Raw genomic sequence first — 23,971 nt, forward strand, 5'->3', positions numbered from 1 at the left:
GTCTCATTTTCAATTACAAAAGAAATTGAGAAACCAACTTAAAAGACGGATTTGATTGTATATATAGGGACAATATCTTTTCCCTTAATTATTGGCGATCGCATAGCATCAATGTTGACATAAGCTAGCCTGCTAGTGCTACTCAGACAAATATTTGAATTAGAAAGTAGTAGTTTAGTGGGATTTGATCCATAGTAGTATATCCGCGTTGTTTCCATGCTTAGCTGTATTTGACAATTTTGAATATTTGCTTTTTGATCAACATAGGTTGGAGATTAGCCATTTTTGAACTAGTCTTTTGCTTCACAAACAATGAAACTCATCCCATCTCGGATACAATTTAAGACAAGAATAAAATAAATAAAAAATTTTGTATTTAAAAGAATCCGTTGAAGCAAACAAGTCTTCGCTCTCAAGAAAAACTTAACACTCTTAACATTTGCCACGGTGAGCAATCCAACGGCAATCTCTAATTAATGCATATTTACAGTGTAATTTACAATTGTGCTAATTTATACTCTATGCTCCCCTGGCTTTATGGTGCAATGGAGAATTCAACCCATTTCTATAATTTTGCTTTAGAGTGTCACTTTCCGAGTGAATTGGGGACATCTTTGGTGATCTATTTTGATGCTTATGGCCGTGATGGAGTTTGTGGTTTTTATGATGGTGGCCATTCTCTTTCTTTGACTTCTTTTTAAATTCACTAGTGTCCTTGTCCTCCTTTGGCGAACCACTTTCGGTTGGAACCGTATAAACAAAGGGACCAATTGGGGTGTCCTCATAGTCCTGAAGGGGCTCCAAAGTCTTGACCACATCACACATTTTTGGTCTTTGCTTTGGCCGGTGACTTAGGCATTGATAAGCCAACGCAGCTGCCTGTCGTGCCCCCATACCTGAGTATTGGCCTTCCAATCTTGGATCCATTACCCGGCCAAATTTCCTAGGATCATTCAACATTGGCCTTGCCCACTCTGCTAAGTTCTGTTCTCTTTGAGAACGGTTCTTGTCTAAAGATCTTCTCCCTGTTAAAAGCTCCAGAAGTACCACTCCAAAGCTATATACATCACTCATTGCTGTCAAGTGACCTAAAACAAAAGTTACAATTATATCATTTTCAGCAAATTTACATTTCTAAATAGTATGAAAACGTGACAAATTAGCCAAAAACTGTATAAATCAAATGTTGTACCTGTCATGATGTATTCAGGAGCAGCGTAGCCTTGTGTCCCCATAACCCTGGTGGAAACATGCGTGTCATCCCCTTCCGGGCCATCTTTTGCCAGACCAAAATCTGAAAGTTTGGCAGTGTAATCCTGGAAAAAACATGGTTGAAAACGTAACATCAGTAATGAGGAAAATCCATGTTACAGTTCTAAAGGGATAAGTTTTGTTCAGTAGGTAACAACTTAAAAAAGCAATACTCACCGAGTCTAACAAGATATTTGACGCTTTAAAATCTCGGTATATGACTGGTTTTTCTGCTTCATGGAGATAGGCAAGGCCCTTGGCTGCTCCAAGAGCAATTTTCATCCTTGTCGCCCATGGAAGAGAAACTGAATACCCTGCATGCGAGGAGATTGACATTAATTTCTTTTATTGTTTGTAAAAACAAAATTTTTCTAAAACAGAATGGTAATTACAGAGAGAACATACTTCTAAATAGCTGGTTCTCCAAGCTGCCTCTAGGCATATATTCATATACAAGTAGCCTATGTTCTTCTTCGCAACAATATCCGATCAGCTTCACAAGATGTGGATGCCTCAATTGTGCAAGAAAGATTACTTCAGTCTGTTCAAGAAAAAAATGATTTATTAATCAATAAATCAAACTTCCAGCTGAAATAAGCATTAGAATAAATGGGAATTCAGGAAACAGAACAATTAACGTCCTACTGTAAGCAATATTGATTGAAAATTTATACCCACCAGCCATTCTCTATGTCCTTGCAGGCCTTCCAAATCTAGGCGCTTAACAGCCACAGGCTGAGCTTTCAATCCAGGCCTAAGCTTGTCATCAATGAACCCCTTATGAACCTGTCCAAACCCACCTTCACCCAGAAAGTTAGCTGATGAAAAGCTTTGTGTTACCACCTTTAGCTCCCCCAGCGTAAAAACATGAAGGTTTGAACCGGCAAGCGATGTAGACAGATCTTCCGAAAGCATTGAGCCGGGATAACTTAAGTCTAACATTGCAAGCCTGGTAAATGAACTTTGTTTCGCAACTTCATTCTTAGGCTTGGCTTCTGGTTTCACGACACCCTTGGAACAGCTCGGGATGATCAATCTCCAAGTAAGTTTCATCACAGTCATTTTTTCAGAATCTAGTATAATTCCACAAAATCACTTCTTCCAACTTTTATCGACGTATATAGGATCCAAAACTAGACGATTATCCGTGGTTGGTGAAAGCCGACAGCTTTCAGGTAATGATTTGATAGAACAAGAAAATCAGGTTAGAAGATATTAGAAGATGGTGAAGAAAAAGCAATGCTTTGGACGGACTTTAATAACGTTTGGGAGAGGGAGGCTAAATCACCAACTTCTCTTAAAACCCGATACAGAGAAACAGGTTTCCAACTCCTTTTTTTCTAGTTTTCCAACACCCTTTGATTTTTTCTTCATATCCTTCTCGGCACCATTCTATTTCTATACAAAGGAAATCTTCCAAGTTCCACCATTCTCAATAACTTCTATATATATAAGATTTAAGACATGGTTATATAATTTGATTAATGGGTAAATTGAGTCCATAAGTCCACAAAAGTTGGTTCAAGCCAAAATGACGCGGCTGCCCCGGCCCCTCTTGACTTTCCTCTTTTCATAGGTTAAAAAGAAGATAGGGAAAGCTAGAAATTTGTTTTTGGGCCATTAGAATGTTCCGTATGAAAGCTTATTCGATGATTCAAACCCTTCTTTTCAATTTTCATCCAACTATAAATCGAAACTGCTTATCGTATTTCCAAAATTGACTACTTCGTAATAATATTTCTTAAAAAACCAAATCAAAAGTGTAGTTTTATTTTAAATAAATAAAATTTGGTAATCAGGCACAGAACACCAAATCAGCTATTACACACTAAAATCCGCAGTCATAGGACAATTTCATCGAATTAAAAAAACCTGGGTTTGTTTAGAGTTGGTAAGATAAAGAGTTTGGTCTGCTTGCAATAATAATAATAATAATAATAATATAGTGCTATATGTTCTAGAAGATTTACTCCAATAAAAATACAAACAATATGGTATTATCTTTGTTTAGATGGCTGACATGATGAAAGTTTTTTGTATGCATGACGATTAAATTACAGGCGGATGATCACGACCGCATGAACTGTGGACTTTTCTCCCTTCCGTTGGATTTTGATGGTCATGATTTTTCCTTGAAGTTGACCTTGGATATATCTTACAAAGTTGGTCCAGAAAAGCTGGTCGGTGAGGGGTCAGCTTATTATTATGTTACTATCATCTTAATTTGTTTAATCCTGTTCTTGCTTCTGTCCAAAACCACAAAATTAAAAACGAGATTGTCAATGATCAATATGGATGTCAATGGATACCTTGCATTTTCTCAAACCAAACAAACAAATTTTTTTATCAGTAAGTTTGGATTTGAATATAAATAATTGAGTTTTAATTAGATTTTAATTCAAGTTCCTACCGTCCATTGCCTTTCTTATACAATGAACTTAGACCCCTCAATATCTTTGTGAATCTAAATAACTTGGAATTATCCTTGTTAAGGGTCACTTCACTACTTTCTTGAAAATAATTTTAGCCAATGAAAAAGAAGATATGAAATTATGAGATCAAATCTTGGCCAAGTTGGCATGTAAAGCGTAGATATTTTGTACCATACTAAAATTACACATGTAATTACGATTTAAGATGAGAGGGACTGTGCTAAAGAGAAAACGAAAGAGAGGGTCTCAGGTCCCAATCCTTCAATCCATGAAAAAGATAAAAGTGGTAAATTTGTCAATAAGGGAGTAGGTGTTTGATTTGAGATAACATTTCGTCGTGTAGTCACCTAATGAAAGTCAATGGGCAATATTGTCATTTTAAATTGAAAATTACGTCCGCGTTTTGCATGAACGATTTAAAGTCATTTTGGACTAGATCCATGCGAGGACAATGCAAATGAAAAACAAATACTAGAAGGTTATTATTATTAAATACGGATGTTGCTTTTGCTGATTTTTCTTTCCCGCGATTCTTCAACAATTCAAAACAACTCCATTTAAAGGCTGCTTTCTTTGATTTTGTATATTAAAAAAATGCCTTTGACATTTTGCAAAGAAAGGGAAAAACAGGGAAATTGTACAATAAATTACACAAATTAAGGTAAAAAAATGGATTAATTAGAAAAGAAGTGTCTGTTGTGTTCTCTTAAATGGCAATTGAATAATTTAATTATATGGGAAAAGGACCACTGTTTTTTCCCTTAACAAGCAAGTCTAGTTTTCATTTGACAGCTTATAAGTTATAAGGCATGATTATGTGGCAGCATTTTGATGTGGCTAAGAACAACAATGTAATACTACCATTAGTTAGCAGTAAAAATGTTGTTCTTGTGGTTAATTATAGTTTTAACAGTTACTTTAAGGTCAAGAAATTAGGATGAACAAATCAATCAAGCTACAACTACTTCACCTTCTCTTTTTATGGTATTTCACCAAACAAACAAACACCAAAATTTTGAAAAAAAAAAATCTTTTCATACCCAAACATTGACTCTTCAAAGTTTCTTGTATAGGATTAAATTGTCATAATAACTCCTTGGCTTATCAAGAGTCAAACAACTAACGATTTTTTTTATTTAAGTTTGTTAAAATAAAAATATTAATAAATAAAATTAAGAGTTAAGTATTTTATTGAAAGATCACAAGATTATTGATCGAACAACTAAAATTAACATAGGTAGAGATTAAAATAATTGCATTAGGTTTTGCAAGGACTATTAATTGGACATGGCATGCAAAGTCTTAGGTTTAGTATGAAATAAGACTCAGATTCATGGTTGACATTTTGTCCCATAATCTTTACATCTTAATTATCCAACTGTGCCGGAAAAACTTGCCCGATTATTATTTCTTTATTATAGATAAGATTCCCTAAATATATATAAGATGATTACATGAGAAAAACGAAACCAATAAGAAAGCTAATGACAATTACTACAACTTCCGCGTGACTGTATAAACTTTTTTTCAGGTGAACAACCGAAGACATTGATGTTAGAAAGATTTAACTTCTAGGTCTCTTAAATACCTAAAACAAAAGCAAACAAACCAAAATAAAATTTTGGGTTGTTTGGGATTTTGAAAATGTGGAAAGGAGTGATCTAAAAATTATACAAGTGTGAAATATGGTTGGGTTTAGGAATTGTCGAAGATCCTCATGCATGTACTCACGTAAACAGGATATATGAATGAAAAGCGTGTCAAAAAGCAATTAAGAAAAGGAGAAAAATATGAAAATCCATCGGAGAATGGCGAAGACCCTGTGGAGTCAAAGTCAATCTTTTAATGGCGTTCGGTTGATACGTATAATTAATATAAAGCTTTGGTTGTGTGAGTGGAAAAGTTGGAAACTTGGAAACTTGGAAACTCTGGATTCCATCGTCTGGAACCCTTTAGGTTTCAGCCAGGAGAGTTTGGCTTTGTCTTAAACGCGTACGTTTTGCGAACTAATACTACTAGTAGTAGCAAAACAGCCGCGTCCGTGCAGTGATTGCGGACCCAGCTAGCTTGTTTGGCTTAGTTCCCGTCAGCGTTTGCTGCGCCTGCGCAGCGCGTGTTAGCCATCTCGACCTGTACAAACGCGGAGTTTGCCTACACCGGACCCAGAATAGAACTGACTCCTGTTGGGCTCGGAGTGGATAACGCATCATAGGTTTTGACCTTCCGCAAAGGAAACGAAAGACACTGCTTATTAGGCCTAGTGGTTGGTTTAGGTTTGGGCCTATTGGTCGGTAGAAAATCCACGACGGCTTTTTTTAAGTCTTTGTTATACAATTAATGCGGCCTAGATCAATTGCTGCCAATATAAGAAAAGAAAGATATTTTACTTTCAATATAAAACCTTGTTTTTTTTTTTTTTTAAATTGATTTCCGATTTAATATGATATATAGCGCCACATATTTGTATATAAAAAAAATCAAACTTAAATTTGAAACGTATCATATTAGCCAATCTGACAAACTTCAACACAGAGAAAGAAGCTTTAAGGGCCACACACTTGAAAACATGGTTCACATCCAGAAATTAACATATATTTGGAATCTGAGGGAATCCAAAATGCTGGCAATCGGTGCCCCAGTCCACTGCAATTTGTGGCAAAACATGACTTGTTGTCCAACCAAATCATTCCAGATGATTAGCCTGGACGGCTCGTTTAATGTTGGCACAAAAATATCTGCTCTGCAATATTGGTCGTAGGCCCCCCATGTCCATATATTTCTTTATCTACCCCTCTTTTGTTCTCTTTTGAATGAATAACCCGTGCAAGCAAGAAATATATTTCCCACTGTTTATCAAACATATTTTATTTGTATTTCATTTATGACCAATTATGATCGCTGGTTAGCCATAATGTGAGATATTTACATGCAACTACAAAATTCAACTCCAAGCATTTTTACCTTTTTTCATAAAAAAAAAAAAAATTTTCCGACCCTTTTTTTATGCAAGGGAAGTGGGCTGGACTAGGGATTGGTGATGGCTGTTAATTTCTTAAACTATAAAACAATAAGTAGGAAGTAGACAAAAAAGAGTGGACATCAAAGTTTCCAAGGAAGAAAGAATAAGAACCCAATTCTTTTTGCAAAAAATTTTATAGCTAGATGCATTGATTATGCTTATTCTGGTTGATTTGTTTTATGAAAATAGAAATTTTGGACGTTTAAAACGGAGAAAGACAAAGGAGTTAAAAGTTTTGATAATTGGGCGTAAGGAATACGTAAGGTCGAAGCATAACAACAAATAGAGAGGCAATAGTTACGGTATCTATGAACATGACATTACCCCAAATACAATTTTCCTAATCTTTTTCAGAGAATTCATTTATTACTAATTATTCCGAATCACCTATTTCTTCTGTGTGTTAAATTTCTCTCCACAAAAATAGCCTGATAGCAACCAGAAACACTGAAAAACATAACCATGGCTCGCTTAACGTTGGTTTCCTCGATCATCCTTCTGCTATGCTGCGCCGCCGCAGCATCAACTTTCGAGGACTCTAACCCTATCCAGATGGTATCCGATCGCCTCCGTGGCTTCGAGTCATCTGTTCTTCGTGTCATCGGTCATACACATCAAGCTATCTCCTTCGCCCGTTTTGCTTACAAGTAACAAATCATTTCATCATCAGACAGTTATCTTAATTCTTACTTTTTTTCCCAGAAAAAAAAAAAAAGAGTGAAAATCGAAATGATTTTTTTTTTTTTTTTGGTTAGGCATGGTAAGAGGTACGACAACGCGGAGGATATGAGGCTAAGGTTTCAGATTTTCAAAGACAATTTAGATTTAATCAGATCCACTAACAAGAAGGGATTGCCCTACACTCTTGCTGTTAATCGTACGTTGCTTCTGTTTTTTTTTTTTTTTAAAGTTTAATTCAATTTATATCCGCTGTCTGCTGATGAATCAAAGGTGTCTGATTCCGACAACTAACTGATTTTTTTTTTCAAAAGTGTACAACTTGACTTTCTTAACTATGATCTGGTTTTGTTCAGTTCAGTTCCAGTATGTTTGGTTACAGTTCAACTGTTGCCTGACACGATAGTATTAGAGAACTGAACTTACTTTGACTCGATGAAATTGTGAACTAATGATCTTGATTATTGCAGTTCCCCGATTTGTCTTCTCAACTAAAACTTGGCTAATTTTATGGAAATAAATTTTGTTTTAAAGTTTATTATGAACTGATTTTTTTTGTTTGTTTGTTTATTGATTCAACGATGCAGATTTTGCTGATTTGACCTGGCAAGAGTTTCAAAAACACAGGTTGGGAGCTGCTCAAAACTGCTCTGCTACCACAAAGGGCAATCACCAACTCACTGATGTCATCCTCCCTGAATCGGTACTTTTCACCCCAAAAAAAAAAAAAAAACCTATAAATGAAGATTAAGAATTTTTAACGATGTTTTATCATAATTCATTGGAAAATATACCTGCATAATCAACCCCAGTAATCAGTAACACGATTTCACCATGCAACAAGTTGTAAAAGATAGTGGGGTGGAATTTATTGAAGTATCAAGACATGGATCGCCTGATGTTCTATAATTCCCGTAGTGATAACATTGAAACTTTTGAATTGGATACTTGGCATAACTAGAAATTTATGAGCCAATGTTATTGGCGAATGGCAAATGGCGAATGCTATATGAAGTAGCAATTTTGGTTTCGCTTATTGGGTAACTCTTCTGCTGAATGATATCTACAGAAAGACTGGAGGGAAGTTGGCATAGTCAGCCCAGTCAAAAATCAGGGCTCCTGTGGATCTTGCTGGACATTCAGGTTAGCTTTCAGTTATGATGAGAGCGATTTTTAGCAAGATACTAATCTTAGGTTGTAAACTTTTTAAGTTGTCACATGCATTATACATTTGCATATTGCAGTACCACTGGAGCTCTTGAGGCAGCTTACCATCAGGCATTTGGAAAAGGAGTCTCTCTTTCTGAGCAGCAGCTTGTGGACTGTGCTGGAGCCTTTAATAACTTTGGTTGCAATGGTGGGTTGCCATCCCAAGCCTTTGAATATATCAAATATAATGGTGGCCTTGACACAGAGGCAGCATATCCTTACACTGGAAAAGATGGTCAATGCAAATTCTCTTCTGAAAATGTTGGTGTCCAAGTCATTGCCTCCATCAATATTACCTTGGTAAGTTCACAAGCCATTCCCTTCTGCTTTTCTGGTATAGTAGTTTACATGATCATGTTCTTGATGTAATCCATGTACACAGCTGTAATCCACCGTTCTAATTTGCGAACCTAGCTAAATATTGGAATTCAATTGGCTACAAAGTCCAAACAAATGCCTTTTGACTCTAGATGCATAAATTACATATTTCATCTTTTTGAATTTCCTAATCCGTACAATCAAACACAGGGTGCTGAAGATGAGTTAAAGCATGCAGTTGCCATGGTTCGGCCGGTTAGCGTGGCATTTGAAGTTGTCGATGGTTTCCATCTTTACAAGAGCGGGGTTTACACCAGTGACACATGTGGCAGCACTCCCATGGTAATTCGTCTATCACATGACTATCCAGCACGCACATTTATAGGATGGATTGATGCTTTTCTTTGTGTTCTTACTAACTATGGGGCTTGTATGCCAGGATGTGAACCATGCTGTTCTTGCAGTTGGGTATGGAGTTGAAAATGGTGTTCCATATTGGCTCATCAAAAACTCATGGGGAACAGATTGGGGTAATGATGGCTACTTCAAGATGGAGATGGGGAAAAACATGTGTGGTAAGTATCAACCTCATTGGATCTCAGATGTTAAGATTTTACTAGTCTGCGAAGATCACCTGGATTATGAAGAGATATAAGTCAATTGGATATGGTCCTATGAATTTTCTTCAATTTATGGAGAAAATTGTTTCTGAATTATGGTGAAAAAAGCTAAGAATTCAACACTGAAATTTTGAACTGTAAAGAGTGGATATCTAGCATTTAATCCCTTTTATACTTGTATTTCCAATTTGGTTGCAGGTGTGGCAACATGTGCATCATACCCTATTGTTGCTTGATCTGGTTGAAGAACAGCCTGTATTAGGTCGTTGCTTTGTGTTATACAAGCGGTATAGTTATCGTCTATGAATATTGTAGTTGTCAATCTCAAAAGGTGAGGGTCATGGTCTAGTTGAAGGCGGTGGCTTGATGTAAAATAAGGTTCAAGACATATATGATGCAAATGTTCAACGCAACAAAGACAATGTAAATTTTTATCGTTGAATGCTTGTTGTGTTATAACCTGCCAACAATGGAAATCAATTTATATCCTTCTATATTTGCTGGAACAGCGCTCACTTTGCCTGCATCTTTCTTCTTTGATGAAGTTGGTGGCATTCTTGAGAGTTTGTCGATTAATCTTTGATGACCGAACCCCGCTCCACCAGGTTCCCAGAACTTTGGGACCTTTACCTTCTAAAAGACATTTTTGTAGCTAAATGATTCAGCCATCTCCTTTAAGAGCTGGAATCCAGCTAGATTAAGATTCATACTTAGCACTTGCAAATTTTTTTTATTAAATTTTCGTCCCTAAATTTGAATTACATAAATCAAAAAGAAGAAATTTCATTCATTTTTGAAAATTTCTAACAATTTGTACGGACTCAACATTGCGAGGAACATGTAGAATGTGAGAGGCCAAAAATCAAACAATATTGAATTGCCAAGAAGAAAAGAAAAAATAAAATCTAGACATGAAATTGATCTTATCTTATTCCTTTTCCTTACCCTAAACACGAAACTGCTTGATTTTACATTATCGTGTTTGGAGATTTCATTTGACATGGAATGCCAAACTAAACTGAAAGGACAAATGGCCAACCTCCGTGGTACTTTGCAACTCATTCAGCATCATGTCTGTTTTCTATAGCATCATCCAGCATTTGAAGCCAAACATCCATTGGTGATGTTCCCCTACCAAATTCAGATTTAAGATGTTGCAGCTTTTAATCTCCTATAGTACCCTCATGTAATGTAAGAGGCAACAACAGAATACCATTGAGGTTTCCACCAATACCAGGAAAAATGCTTATCCGCTATCCTGCAATCCAATAAAAACAAGAAAGATGTGTTTTTAAGAATAAATGGTGAAGTAAATAAACAGAAACAATGCAACTCACCATCAATCCTTCAAGTCCTCCCAATAAGGATTATATACAGATGCTACAATATTATACATCCATATCTACATGCATATGTCCAGTTTAACTATGATCCTGAACTCAAAATATTCCATATCCCTCAAGGGCTGTGAGCCTGACCTCTATCACCAGATAAATAATCTCCAGGATATTGAGCCAACTATTCAGATTTTATCAGTTGACATAAAAAGGTCAAAATAATTTGCCAATCTTCTCCTTTCTCTTCTAAATAGCATTTACTAGTTATAAGTTTGAAGCATAATTAAAATGAAAGAGACTAGAAGGCAGATTATATTAGCATCAAACTTCCTTGACATCATAATTACTGCTTAACCCAACCTAAGATGCACATATCCAAAAAAATTCTCCAGCTTAGAGGATCACATTATTTTCTCCTTTGATAATAGTCAGTCCCAGTATGATTAAAAATTAAAAACTACAAGTGATGAGCTTTGATGATTAAAAAGAAAAACGAAATTGATGTACTGCTAAGAAGAGTGTTGACTGCCAAGTATTAAATGTGTGTTAAATTGCATGAACGAAGTCTATTCAGAATAAAAGAAAACAGAGACTTTGTCTTACTGAATGGAAGGTTGTTTGTGCTTCAAGCTGGATATGCTTAATTGGATATGACAAAGAAGCTTCTCCATATCTCGGAATGACACCAAATTCAGTGATGGGGAGCTTTTTGCCTAAGCAGCCACAGGAACATCTCTGTTTATCCTCAAAGGAGCATTGTTATCCAAGGATGATGAACCTGCCAACCTCATATCCTGTGATGCTATTGTTGTAATACGGGAGACTTCATTAGGCATCCCAGCCTTCAAAAGGCATGATATCAGAGAATGTATCGTGACATTATCTGGGGTACAACCAACTGATAACATTTTATCAAAAATGCTAATTGCTTCAAGCATTCTTCCCTTCATACAGTGCCCAATAATGAGAATAGTATATGTCACTTTATCAGGGTAACATTTCTTCTCCTCCATCTGCATTACTATCCGATTGGCCTCATCCAAATTTCCAGCCTTGCAGAACCCATCAATCACAGGGTTGAAGATAAACGGTTTTGGAACAATATTCCTACATTGCAAATCCCTCAAAAATTCACAGGCCTCATGTAGTCTATTTTCCTTGCATAAAGCATTAATAGTAATAGCAAAGGTATAAACATTTGGAGATACATTTCTCACTTTCATTGCATTCCAAAGCTGCAGACTCTGATTCACATCTCCAATGCGACAGTACCCATCAATCAAGGAAGTGAAGGTAATAACATCAGCAATGCAACCAAAAGAAACCATCTTCTCATACAAGGATTTAGCAGAGAGCATATCACCAACCTTGCCAAAACCATCAATCAGAACATTAAAAGTAACAACACTAGGCACGATTCCAGAACTAATCATCTCATTAAAAAGAGCAGAGGCCTCCCCCATCTTACCCAACTTGCAATAACCAGATATGACGGACGTATAAGTCACAACATCAGGTGAACAATCATCTCTTGATTGAATTTCATTCAAAAACTTGTGACCTCTATCTACCTCATTTGCCCTACATAACCCATTTATAATTGTGTTATACGTAACAATATCAGGAAAACAACCAAAACTCCTCATATCATTAAAAAATTCAAAAGCCTGATCCACCTTCCCAACTCTGCACAGGCCTCGAATTAGAATATTAAACGTCCAATTATCTGGGTAAAAGTTTGATCCTAAATTCTCTTTATATAAGCTAACTGCCTCTTCTAGCATATTTTGCTTAACCATCATATTCAACAAGTTGTTTAATGAAAAAATGCCGACCCCCACTTCGTCCGACTGAATCTCAGCAAGTAACTTCTTTGCCATACCAAACTTACCCGCCCTCCCAAAAGCCGAAACCATAAATCCTACCATAGTACTATCAGCCAAATGATCATCAATCCTCATATAATCAAAAACTAATTTAGCCGAGTCATGTAGACCCATATGACAAAATGACCTTATAAGCAAATTATAAGTCCAAAAAGAATGAGCAATATTAAAATTTACCCTACTGAACTCGAAAAACTTCAACCCATATGTCGGATTGTTTAACCTTTTAAGAACTTCAAATTCAACTAAAGGAGTCAAATTCTTGCTCAAATAACCCAAAAAGCCATTATCCAAAGGTTGTGAACAAACAAAGAGAGTGCACACAACCTTAACGAACCAAGCCTCGTGCTTTTGCACTAGCTTTACCTCTTTATTGCCTTGCGGGTGAGATCCTCCGTGAAATTGCATGTGATAATGAGGAATGAAAACCTTGGAGGCGGCCCGAACCCTTGAGGCACGCGTTGTGAATGAAAAAAGGGTCATCTGTAACCCCACGCCATATGTAGGCCTAGTTAGATACCCAAAATTCTCTACTTGAAGATGATCAAGTTTTCTATTAGGAACCCCAGGTTCGAAATTGGGTTTTTGATTAAAATCTCTACCCTTCATGGAGATGGTGACAAATCCAAGTACGGTACCATAGCAAAACGACCCACAGCCCAAAGTAATTGCTAAAATAGTACTAACCCAGCAAAGAACTAAAACCCCTGATAAATCTCAAGCATTCAATAACCAAAATAATAGATCACCGGATGATCACGAAGCATTGCGATGGTTGACATGGAGAACAAAAATAGATGGTGAAAGAAATCTGTTATATTAAAATTCAAAAAAAAAAATTGGGAACAAAAAGATCTTAGAGATGTTTGATGGCAATGGGGTACTTGGACGCCTGCACAGGAATTGCAACTAGGGTTTTTGCTGGCGGTGTTGGCTTTCTTTAGTTGCTGGCTCACTGCCCCGTAAAGATAGACAGCTAACTATCGTTTCGCGAAATAAGAGAAGGGCTCAAAAATTGGGCTTTATCTTCTCAAACTTAGACCCATGCAGACTCAGAGTGGAGCAGGATCCATACGTTATCGCTATTGGGCCTGTAAGGATGCCATGCCATTTCAATCTGGTATTTTTTATTTGAAAAAAGAAAGGAAGCCGAGAGAGCAAGCAAGGAGCCAGGGACGTTCTTACAGCGTTGAGTCAGGACCCAAAAAAAAGTAAATCATAGATGAAATCTGTATGAATCGAGATTTCTTTCACTGAAAACAAGTAATTTTGAAAAGGTTGAAACTTTTTTGTTTTTTGTGAAGGAGAAGAAGAAAAGGTGGAATATGACTAATGAGAGGCCCCAATCTCCACAAGAAAACGCTATGCAAGTTTTCAATCCTTCCTTCCATTTTCAAAAAAAAAATTTTTCCCATTTTTTTCCTTGATCGGCGACCTCCATTTTGTTTGAAAATTCTGATACTTGAAGAACCTTAAATTTTTTTCCGTCAATCATGTCTTACTAATCACTTTCTTTTTTTTACTGTGTCGAATTATCAATAATTGCGCGCTTTTAGTGTAAAATTTGGAGTAGCGTTTTCCAATACTTCACTGTAGGGATCAAATTTTGTTAATTTAACGTGATCTGAGTAATTTTTTTTACTCAAATGAGTAATGGGAAATTTCACATCTGGTTCCATTTTTAGGTTCCTTGATATACTGCATGAGGCTCCCTTATTTGGTCACCGGAAACCAAGGAATATTGTTGGCGGTGTTATTTTCTGTTTCATACTGGCAAGTTTGAAGTTCATTGCTATTTTCTATCAAATAATTAAACTTTCCTTTCAATGTGTGATTAGGCAAGCTCTGATAGTTTTTCAATTTTTAGGCAGGTTATGCTATATTGGTTGCAGCAGCTCCTTGGATATTTTGGCCTATAGAGAGTTCCGTCTTACCATTGCTTTGCAGTTGCAATGTTATTCTTTTAATGGTCACAGGTATCTTGCTAGGTCCTATCTTGATTTGCTTGAGGTGTTTGCTTCTAGGTCTATACCATCCATGGGGTGCTTTGTATTAGATTTGATGATTTTTGTATGATTTGTAGACAATATTCATTGTACATTGGTTTGATATAGAATGCATGCGGTGCTATAACAAGGATTTCAGTGAGATGCTAACTGTTAAGTTCTTGTTTGACTTTTACAGGCATTTTTCAACAATATCTTGTTTATCAAGTCCAGAAGATACGTTTACAGGTAACTTTATTTATCATTCAAACCCTGGTGATTTCCTAAGTGACATTTGATAGAAACCATTAAATGTTTTTGTATTTTGTAGGGTTATTATAGTTTCAGTCAGAAGTTGAAGCACATTGTTCGCCTACCATTTGCCATTACTGTATATGGTGAGTATTGTTTTTGTGTATTTTTTACTGGCAGCACTTGATTTTCTTAATTTTTTTTTTTCAATCAGAAATGGGCTATTCAGGTGTGTGCTTTCACTGAACCATCTATTTTTTTCAATCATCACTACCTATTAAGATATTAATAATCCCTTTTACCCACGTTAATCATAGTGGCTTATGTCTATTGAACCTTTTCAGTTAGGAATAATGTTACAGTTCTAGTCATACTTGTATCACTATGATGTGGTAAGTTTATGAGAAAAGTTTTTATATATATATATATATATCTTAATTGTTGCTGTATTAGGAACTGCTGCAATGATGCTTGTCATGGCCTGGAAACCCAACATCAGTTTTCTTTCCACCTCTGCCATACTCAGGTACCCTACTGTTCAGCAATAATTCCAATCTTTTTTTATGCTTAAGATATATTTCTTATGCTTCTTTAAGTATATATTCTTAATAGTTTTCGGTTTGTATTCTATCATAGTGATTTTATTAGCTTTAAGAAATGTTTGCCTCTTGAAATGTGTGTGATTTATGAGCTATGGATGCTCATTCTACATTGTTTAGTTTTACATTACAATCTGCAATCATGAAAGTCTGATGTTAGTGATTGTTGGGAATGTTGGGTTACTTCAGAGGTTGATATGAAATATAAATGATAGTAATACTCTAAGTTCTCCATTTTACTCTGTTGAACTACATATCATTGACAACATCCCACTGGACTCACTTTATTTGCAGAATTATTATGTTGGGTGAAGCAGTATGTTCTGGGTTCTTTATGAGTGTGTATATCGGTAAGCTCACATGCATGTGTAGAAGCATTTGAAGAGTTAAATTGTATACATTGTTACAATTTAGGTTTTATTGTTCAGTTATTCCAATTAGGTGCCTATACATTTCTGCATTGTTGTGGTGCTTGCAGGTTATGTACACCAGTACAATTCGTTGGATTCTCAGCCTGATGTTTTAAAGTCATTATATTCTCCCCTTCAACCATCAAGTCCTTTGGAAGATTTGAGGTTAATGAAAAATATTTTATTGATCCAAGTTAAACTATATTTTCAAGATTCCCTGTGAAAGATATACTGCCTCATTGAAAGAATACATCACTTGACAATTGTCTTTCAATCTTTGATTTAGTTATATAGTTTAATTTTTCTATTGCTGGAGCTTTTGTGGTTTGTATAAATTCTGATTATGATAGTCGCGGATTCACTAGTCATGAAACCGAGACAATTAATATGAAATTATGAATCATCATTATGGTTATACTCTATGACATCTATATTCTATGATCACTTCTGTTTGGTGCAACAGGTATCATGATGGCGGTCGAATCTCTGACCAGCAAATGGCTTTACTGCAGTATCAGCGTGAAAACCTTCATTTTCTGAGTGAGGAGGTACATAATCGTCTTAGAAGTCATACCTATAATTCATGATAGTTATTTTCCTGCATCTTTTGGTAGTATTGTAATGGCTTACTGTTATATAAGTAATATATCTTTAACTGCAGATTCTTCGATTGCAAGAGTGCTTAAGCAAATACGAGGGATCTAATGATGGAAGCACACCTCAGGTGATAGTCTATCTGCATAGATGATAAGATAAATCAGTATTTTCTTTTTGTTACATATTTTAGAAAAAAAAAAGAATTGAGTGGAGGAATTTGAATAACGGTGCAAGAAACAGTCAGAATAATGGCTACTCTTGACTTCTTTTCAGGTTGATCTTGCCCATCTATTAGCAGCTCGTGATCAAGAATTACGAATGGTTTCAGCTGAGGTAACAACTAAGTTTTCATTCTTGCATATTAGCCATTGTTCTCTCATGCACCTCATGCCCTTTTTCCTTGCTGCTCTATCTGGTTTGCACTTAAATGCCTTGTTCATGGTTTAAATAGATGATTTATGCTAAGAGTTAGGTTTTGACATGTTAAAAATTGGGGTGTTATCACATGATTAAAATAGGGGGCGTTTATTTGGCATGGAAGCCATGCAATATATGTAAGTGTGAATATAAACTTAGGGAGAGAGAGTCTTCTTTGTATTTATATTCATTTGCATGCTCGTGTGCATACTCCATAATACAAATAAGATCAAATTCCAATCTGCTGATTCTTTATTTAAAAGATTGTGACCGTAGTAGATATTTTCAGGAACTGAGCAATTAAACTATTTGAATTTTAGATGAACCAACTGCAGTCTGAGCTAAGCCTTGCCCGTTCTTTGATGGCTGAGAGGGATGCAGAGGTCCAGCGTGTACAAACAACCAACAATCAGGTAAGTACAAATACTGGGAATGACCAGCGGTAATTTTGAGTTGAAAATGACTTGATTAACTATTCCTAATAATTTCATGCTTTAAGCAAAAATTGTGTTGTGTTGAAAATGTTTGTAATCAGAATGCTATGTTGACAATGTTCTCAATTATTTTGCTGAAAACTGAAACAGTATGTCGAAGAGAATGAAAGGCTGAGAGCTATTCTAGGAGAATGGAGCACCCGAGCGGCAAAGGTACTTCCCTACAATCCCTACTTGTGAATTTCATTTCCGATTGTATTTATAGGCTTTATCATCACATACAATGATATTAATGTCATGGCAAATGCTGAAGCTTGAGCGAGCTTTGGAGGTTGAGCGGATGTCAAACCTTGAATTACAGAAGAATATTTCGACACTTAGAAATCCGACACATATCAGCTGAATCAAGTGAGCAACAGGGAGCCTGATTACTTCCCTTCAAGCACCCTGTATAGCTGATTTCTGACTACTCCCGGCACTTGGGAGTTAAAAGAAACTTCAAGACTGGATAACACTTGCTTTACAGCTTTTACCCCTTGATTTCTTGCTTAGGGGGAGTGTTTCTGCCAATATTCTGGGACCTGTACGTAACAGTATATTTTTTTCCCTTTGTTGGATGCAGAATTTGAATGATATTAGCCCACACGGCTTACTATTATAGGTAACAACAGTGGGCTGCTAATCATCTGAGCCCAATAGGAGATTTTGGGGAACCAGGAAAAAAGATAAATAGAAATATAATGGCACTGTTATGATATGATACAAAATTAACATTTCACATGTTTAAATTACAATTGGCTAACATGAATGCTTTCATTTAAAAAGAGACAACCAAACACAGAATTGAAGAAGTCGCGACTTTTAATCACTTCTCCCCCTCCAAATATAGCTTCTGTGTTATACTTGCATGCTCTCATACAGTCAGGACAGTAGGTAACCTGCATGAAAGTTGGCATATTCTTTTCAGAAAATAATATGGTAATAAAACATAGGGTGAGAAGAGAACTAATAATAAAAATTCATGAAAAGTAATTTACGCCTGCTATAATGGTTGTATATAATTATGTGATTGCAAAATAGAAATATCTAATGGAAGGATGTTGCTTTCAGTTACGAACCTCCAATAACTTAGGCTGGAATGAATCATCAAGCATTACATCTAAGCCGTATATGGCCCTAGACTTTGGATCATGCATCTCTGGATGTACCGCTGCAGCTGACTCGAAGACAGATCTTATCATGCTTTTCACTCTTTGATGGATGTCCAGCCATTTAACTGTAACAAACACAAAATGTCAATAAAGAAACAACTTAACAGTGCCTCTTGTTGCTTCCAAATGTAAACATTCATTTTTTTTTTAAAGGAAAAGGCAATCTGGGTAGAAGTTGGGCAAGCACAAATACCTTGATGCTCCTTTTCAAACTCCCTAACAAACTCTGGTGTGTTCATGTGATTGAACCTTCGGCCATAGTTCTGAAAGTTATATTAATTCATTAAGTTACCAAAGGTAAAAGCATGAATTTAACATGATTCTTAATTGGTTAATATTACATATAGCCCTTAAACTATAATGAAAAATATTTAATATGATACCTAAACTTTAAAAATCTTCAATGTAGTACCTGAATTATGAATTTGTTAGCTAAGTGGGAATTGGAGGGTTGGTTATATGCCTTGTGTCATCATTTAAAGCTAACCACATTAGGTGTAAGTATCACATTAGTTAACAAATTAATAAATTCATAGTTCAAGTATTACATTAAAGATTTTTAAAGTTCAGATACCATATTAAACATTTCACTAAAGTTCAGAGACCATTCATAACATTAACCCTTCTTAAATTATAAGGGTAATTTAGGGACTTGATTATTTGCATTTCTTTTTATATTCCATGAAAAAGGCCTAATTTTCAAGGGCTAGCATAAAATATATGTACTCTTTCAAGATACCAAAAAAAAAAAAAGTGCTTCAACATACCATAACAGTGAAGTGGGTCTCATACTCAAAAAAACTATGCTTCTCAAGGGAATACAGGTTGTTTGCCAATCTGACCTGAAAATTTAACAGGAAGAACTAAATAAGACACTTTAATAGCAGAAAATATTTAAATAAGAAAAGGACCTCTGAAGAAAACTCATCCTATGGCATCTCAGTCAGACAAAAGAATGTGCATACCCAGAAGACATCTGAAAGGAAGATCTCCAAAGGGTTTATACTGCGAACCAGTACAATATAACGAAGGTCAAACTTTTTCCCTTTAAACAAAGCAGGGTGCTCAATATACTTCTGGCATATTTTCGGTCCAGTTTCCATGAGACGGATAATAGCAGATAAATTATCAGTTACAGTTGTATCAATAGTTCGTGCCATGTTCCAAGGTTTCAAGATCCATAGATTGTTGAGCCCATCTTTCTTGTGTAGACAATAGTCACCAATAAGTTGAGATAGATGTGTTTCAAGATTATAAGTAGGTTGCAACCATCCAGGAGATCCCAGCGCCTGTTGCAAGGGAAAAAGAGGCAATTTAGAGTTAGTTAACCTCTGCAAAGAGAACCATTTATCTTGGTAAGTTTTCAGTATCCATCAAAAAAAGTTTAGTATCAGTTGAAATATGAGTGTCATTCTTAAAACGGGGTTTTGTTGCAAGTATTAATATGTAAAATAAGTAAGCTATCTTAACCTTTTGTATGGTATCTGCCAAATGATGTTTCATCACAAGACAAGCCTCAAAAGGAAACTGGTTTACGTATTGTTGATCTGTTATTCCTACAGCTTTTTTCATCTCTTCATCCACCTGCATACTTGTCCATATAATATCTGCATCCTTCAGGTCATTTGCTGCAAGCATTTGGGAGTATTAAATTTAAAAATCTCAGAGCAGAAAGAGTCCCCTAAAACCTTAAAAAAATAAATAAATAAACTGTGAAATACTTTCAACAAATACTTCATTCATCAGACAGACACTAATCAAACCCAAATAACAACGAATTAATTCTTTTGTAATTTGCTTCCTATTTCTACAGGTTGTAAACTTTGTAGCAGAAGACTTCTGCTTCTTTTGGATAAATGAAAGCAAATTACTTACCCAAGAAAAAATTCCAAATGACAATCATGAATCCAACAAATAAAAATGACTCAGGTAGATTCAATACTTAACAGATTTATATCATTCCGCATAAAAATAGAAATTTAGTCTCTTTTAATAAAAAAAATATTCTAATTATTTCAATAACAATTCACAGCATATGCAAATGTTTCAGAGAAAAAAGGGTCAAATGCGAAATAAGAAAAAAATTTGCCCTGCATGGACAAGGGCACATACTGATCACAAATTCCGGCCGTGTCAAAAATTCTTCAACTTGAGGTATATCAGTGTAAACACGTAATGAGCTCCCATCACTGCAGTGCACAACAATAGTTGTGGAAGACTTTATGGGCACAGAAGGTAAACTTTTTGATTGCAATTTATTTAGATGCTTCTCATACTCCTGCATGAAATGATGTGAATCATTAAGAACCACAAACAGAGTAGCAGAACACAGTTTAAATGGAAATGGAAGTAATTCCAATAACGGATACAATACTTGGATGAAAAAATTCTGTGGCGTGTAGAACCAAGCTGAAAGTCTGGCAGAACGCTGGTTGTCCTCTCCAATACCAAATAAATAATCACGAGTGCACTCATCACCTTTTTTAACATTCTGGGTTGGCCATAAAATGGAATAGCTGAGAAAGAAATTTAACAAGTGTCATGACTCCATATGAATGGTCCTCTACATGCCTTAATTGAAAGAGCAGAAAGATCATACTACAAGGAATGATAGAATGGATAAATCAAGATGTGGGAACACAAAGCTCTAGGTTTAGAAAGTTTTCAGTACATGATACATAGACAAATATGCAAGGATGATTACACATTATATAACTATAGAACTGCTGAATATAGTAAACAGAAAAAGGAATTAAACGGCTCCGACAAGCAGCAGAAGAAAAGGATTAAGAAGAAAACCTCACTGCTGATGCCAGTTTCCCATCTGGCATGAAGAGAAAAGGAGCCACTCTGAAATTTGGCTCATCACTATGCTGCAAAGCTGAACCCAGTTCATCCATAACATACCTGCCAAGGAACTCCAAAGTTAAAACTTAAAAAAGTTTTCATTTGGAAGGATAATTAGATACAATGAATTCAGTAAATCGGAAAAAAAAAAAAAAAAGAAAAGAAAGAAAGAAGATACAAACTACTTAATGATGATCCTCAAGTACATTCTTTTCATTTCATCTAGCACCATTAGTTTAGCCTAAAATCCATATTGACACCCAGATTTCCCAATTGTAAGCAGATATCATGGCTTTTAACGTCATATCCTTGCTTCCAAGAAATTCAACAAATGATTAAACAAGATCTGAGGTCTATATTTCAGTATGTCAATAGATAAATCATAAATCAATGTAGAAGTGCATACCACACGGGAGTTTCATCAAGCTTTTCCTCATCTGCAAGTCTATAAGTCATTAAATATAACCACATTGCATTAAGAACACGATCAGCAAGAGGTTCCTCAGCAGTCCATTCAGGCACACACGGCTGAAGCATTGAATCAACAACATGCTTTTCAGTTTCTAAGATTTTGGATGCATCAACACCATTCAGTAAGGAAAGAGTGGGAAGGGATTCAAGAATTTCCACAGCACTCTCTCCAAGTGGGCCAGGTATATCCACCTGCAAGAACAATTATTTTAAGAGGATATGAGAACTTCATGCTGTCTCACCTTTGGTAGCATCATGGTGCTCTAAATGAAAAACAAGAGCACTCTTTTCCAATAAACATACCTCCAAAGATTGCAAGCAATAAAATGCCTTCAAGATTCCAAACAAATCACTGACTGAATTTTCTTCAATTGGATTGCCTCGAATGTTCAAATATGAAAGATTTGGCATCTCAAAAGGCAAGAATGCCTGGAAAAAAGCAGAGCCATAGATAATCAGAATCCACCTCACAGCTTGTTTCCACATCCACGTTTATGATTAACTAAGAAAAGAAAAAGGAAATACAGAGAGTAAGATATTAGACCTTATTGATCAGATTATGAATACATCTATTCGAAAGGTCAAGCGAGGTCACACTTTGCAGAGCAAGGTCACTCTGATGACTACTCCCAGGATTGTCCTTCCCATACACATCAGCACAGAACCCCAATGCCAACTCACCAAAATTACAGGTAAAACGAGAGTTATAGATTTCCAGTTTGGGACATCCTTGAAGAATTGCAACTTCCATACCACTACCACTGTAAACAAAAACATGCACTTCGTTAATAGAAACCCAATTAACAGTAAACTTAACATTTTCTTTTTCAAGTATCGACAAGACAAAACCTTTTTTCAAGAACTGGGTTATTGTTCAACCAAAGAGCCTTTAAGTTCTTAAATTTAGTAACTTCGTGGACAAGTTTCTCACTGTTTTCAAGCTTGTTCCCACACAAACTAAGAGCCACCAAATCCTGGGACCGAAACAAAACAATAATATGAATATAAAGAACTTTGAAACAGAAATTGAAATATGAAAAATAAGATAAAAGATGATTAACAAACCGGAAATTTTGAGGACAGATTGAGAGAAAGGAGGGCAGCATCATCAAGTCCAAGCTCCTCGAGCTCCAACCATCTTACAACTCCATCCCCATTTTCTTTCGCGTTTCGAATTTCACTCTCCAAAACTTCCTCAACCATCATTTTCTCGCCATTTTCAATGGTCTCTTCTAAATCCGCGTCGTCATCAACGTCCACGCACATCAGTGCAGCCATCCTCTGCGCCAGCCCTGGAACCTCCTGCAACTGCAACCAATCAAAGAATACCACGTTTCACTCTAAAAGAACTTCAAAGAAATTCAGAGTAATTTAAGAAAAAAAAAAAAAAAACACCAAACCTGTTTGTAGGCGTCGGGGAGGCGAAACGTCCAGGCATGGTCGATGAGGAAAACATTGGACTCTTTAGTCAAGGTGTCGGAGGTTAATAATAAACGCCTTTGACGGCCATCCTCACATGGTTCGATCTCGAAGTGAAATCCGCCATCAAATGTTTCGGATGTTAGTTTCTCGAACAGTTTGAAATGAAGTGATTGGGGCAGTCCCGAGGCTGCTAAGAGCAGACCGTGAACTTTCACGAAGTCCTCGTATGTTTCGATTCTGCCGCCAGTACTTGAAGTAGTCGCAGACATTGGTGTTGGGGGACAGTAAGTATGGCGAAGAGCGAGGTTTTAGGATGTAGGGTTTTTGCAGCTGGGAGTAACTATTAAGCTATTCGAGGAGGCTTTACGGGTTGACGTCTGATGATAGACCTAAAAAATGGTGTGGCAAAGGCTACAAAACCTTTTCGGTATGCAAGAGCGTTAGAACTTAGAACCAATTAATAACTAGATTTTGGAAAATTAAAATAATGTACCAAAAATTAAAAAAAAATGCTATAAAATAGAAATTTGTTTAAAATAAAAATTGCAAATATGATTTTATTTGTCTTTTGATATG

The 23,971-nt window shown here is 36.0% G+C and overlaps 4 protein-coding genes and 1 pseudogene across 5 annotated transcripts; 2 read left to right on the forward strand and 3 right to left on the reverse strand.

Moving 5' to 3' along the window:
• Positions 1 to 352: 352 nt before the first annotated feature.
• On the reverse strand, positions 353 to 2,676 carry LOC111285758 (EPD1-interacting receptor-like cytoplasmic serine/threonine-protein kinase 5A). Its single transcript, XM_022875357.2, has 5 exons — positions 1,930 to 2,676; positions 1,657 to 1,792; positions 1,429 to 1,565; positions 1,193 to 1,316; positions 353 to 1,088 (listed from the first exon to the last, which is right to left on the reverse strand). The coding sequence occupies exons 1-5, from the start codon at positions 2,311 to 2,313 to the stop codon at positions 520 to 522; spliced, it is 1,350 nt and encodes a 449-aa protein (XP_022731092.2). The 5' UTR covers positions 2,314 to 2,676; the 3' UTR covers positions 353 to 519.
• Positions 2,677 to 7,100: 4,424 nt separating this feature from the next.
• On the forward strand, positions 7,101 to 10,033 carry LOC111285718 (thiol protease aleurain-like). The gene is made up of 8 exons (XM_022875292.2): positions 7,101 to 7,349; positions 7,458 to 7,579; positions 7,968 to 8,083; positions 8,450 to 8,523; positions 8,625 to 8,889; positions 9,118 to 9,249; positions 9,347 to 9,482; positions 9,726 to 10,033. Exons 1-8 carry the CDS (start codon positions 7,165 to 7,167, stop codon positions 9,761 to 9,763), a joined length of 1,068 nt encoding a protein of 355 aa, XP_022731027.2. The 5' UTR covers positions 7,101 to 7,164; the 3' UTR covers positions 9,764 to 10,033.
• Positions 10,034 to 10,285: 252 nt separating this feature from the next.
• Positions 10,286 to 14,179, reverse strand: LOC111285717 (uncharacterized). Its single transcript, XM_022875290.2, has 2 exons — positions 11,468 to 14,179; positions 10,286 to 10,785 (listed from the first exon to the last, which is right to left on the reverse strand). The coding sequence occupies exon 1, from the start codon at positions 13,357 to 13,359 to the stop codon at positions 11,578 to 11,580; it is 1,782 nt and encodes a 593-aa protein (XP_022731025.2). The 5' UTR covers positions 13,360 to 14,179; the 3' UTR covers positions 10,286 to 10,785; positions 11,468 to 11,577.
• On the forward strand, positions 13,891 to 18,086 carry LOC111285719 (protein FIP1-like; annotated as a pseudogene). The gene is made up of 15 exons (XR_016343217.1): positions 13,891 to 13,961; positions 14,055 to 14,116; positions 14,436 to 14,523; positions 14,618 to 14,726; positions 14,935 to 14,984; positions 15,067 to 15,133; positions 15,441 to 15,513; positions 15,881 to 15,936; positions 16,065 to 16,161; positions 16,460 to 16,544; positions 16,658 to 16,720; positions 16,867 to 16,926; positions 17,331 to 17,423; positions 17,595 to 17,657; positions 17,758 to 18,086. The product of XR_016343217.1 is annotated as a protein FIP1-like (transcript).
• A 69-nt stretch (positions 18,087 to 18,155) lies between these two features.
• On the reverse strand, positions 18,156 to 23,828 carry LOC111285716 (tubulin-tyrosine ligase). Its single transcript, XM_022875289.2, has 15 exons — positions 23,374 to 23,828; positions 23,039 to 23,281; positions 22,823 to 22,947; positions 22,518 to 22,734; positions 22,277 to 22,402; positions 21,909 to 22,165; positions 21,455 to 21,562; positions 21,030 to 21,171; positions 20,768 to 20,933; positions 20,126 to 20,283; positions 19,621 to 19,944; positions 19,423 to 19,497; positions 18,849 to 18,918; positions 18,563 to 18,720; positions 18,156 to 18,382 (listed from the first exon to the last, which is right to left on the reverse strand). The coding sequence occupies exons 1-15, from the start codon at positions 23,662 to 23,664 to the stop codon at positions 18,233 to 18,235; spliced, it is 2,610 nt and encodes an 869-aa protein (XP_022731024.2). The 5' UTR covers positions 23,665 to 23,828; the 3' UTR covers positions 18,156 to 18,232.
• Positions 23,829 to 23,971: the final 143 nt, after the last annotated feature.

Source organism: Durio zibethinus, chromosome 6 (assembly GCF_047325235.1).
Source record: "Durio zibethinus cultivar Kanyao isolate XHJ-2024 chromosome 6, ASM4732523v1, whole genome shotgun sequence".
Lineage (NCBI taxonomy): Eukaryota > Viridiplantae > Streptophyta > Magnoliopsida > Malvales > Malvaceae > Durio > Durio zibethinus.

Excerpts from the sequence above, each read along its gene's own strand:
- LOC111285758 (XM_022875357.2), bottom strand. The coding sequence starts at position 2,313 with ATGACTGTGATGAAACTTACTTGGAGATTGATCATCCCGAGCTGTTCC. Across the intron at positions 1,317-1,428 it reads CAAATATCTTGTTAGACTCG|GATTACACTGCCAAACTTTC; the intron begins GTGAGTATTGCT and ends TGTTTTTTCCAG. Across the intron at positions 1,089-1,192 it reads TCCTGAATACATCATGACAG|GTCACTTGACAGCAATGAGT; the intron begins GTACAACATTTG and ends CTTTTGTTTTAG.
- LOC111285718 (XM_022875292.2), top strand. The coding sequence starts at position 7,165 with ATGGCTCGCTTAACGTTGGTTTCCTCGATCATCCTTCTGCTATGCTGC. Across the intron at positions 7,580-7,967 it reads CTACACTCTTGCTGTTAATC|ATTTTGCTGATTTGACCTGG; the intron begins GTACGTTGCTTC and ends TCAACGATGCAG. Across the intron at positions 8,524-8,624 it reads GGATCTTGCTGGACATTCAG|TACCACTGGAGCTCTTGAGG; the intron begins GTTAGCTTTCAG and ends TGCATATTGCAG.
- LOC111285717 (XM_022875290.2), bottom strand. The coding sequence starts at position 13,359 with ATGAAGGGTAGAGATTTTAATCAAAAACCCAATTTCGAACCTGGGGTT.
- LOC111285716 (XM_022875289.2), bottom strand. The coding sequence starts at position 23,664 with ATGTCTGCGACTACTTCAAGTACTGGCGGCAGAATCGAAACATACGAG. Across the intron at positions 19,945-20,125 it reads TGGCAGATACCATACAAAAG|GCGCTGGGATCTCCTGGATG; the intron begins GTTAAGATAGCT and ends CCCTTGCAACAG. Across the intron at positions 18,919-19,422 it reads AGACCCACTTCACTGTTATG|AACTATGGCCGAAGGTTCAA; the intron begins GTATGTTGAAGC and ends TATAACTTTCAG.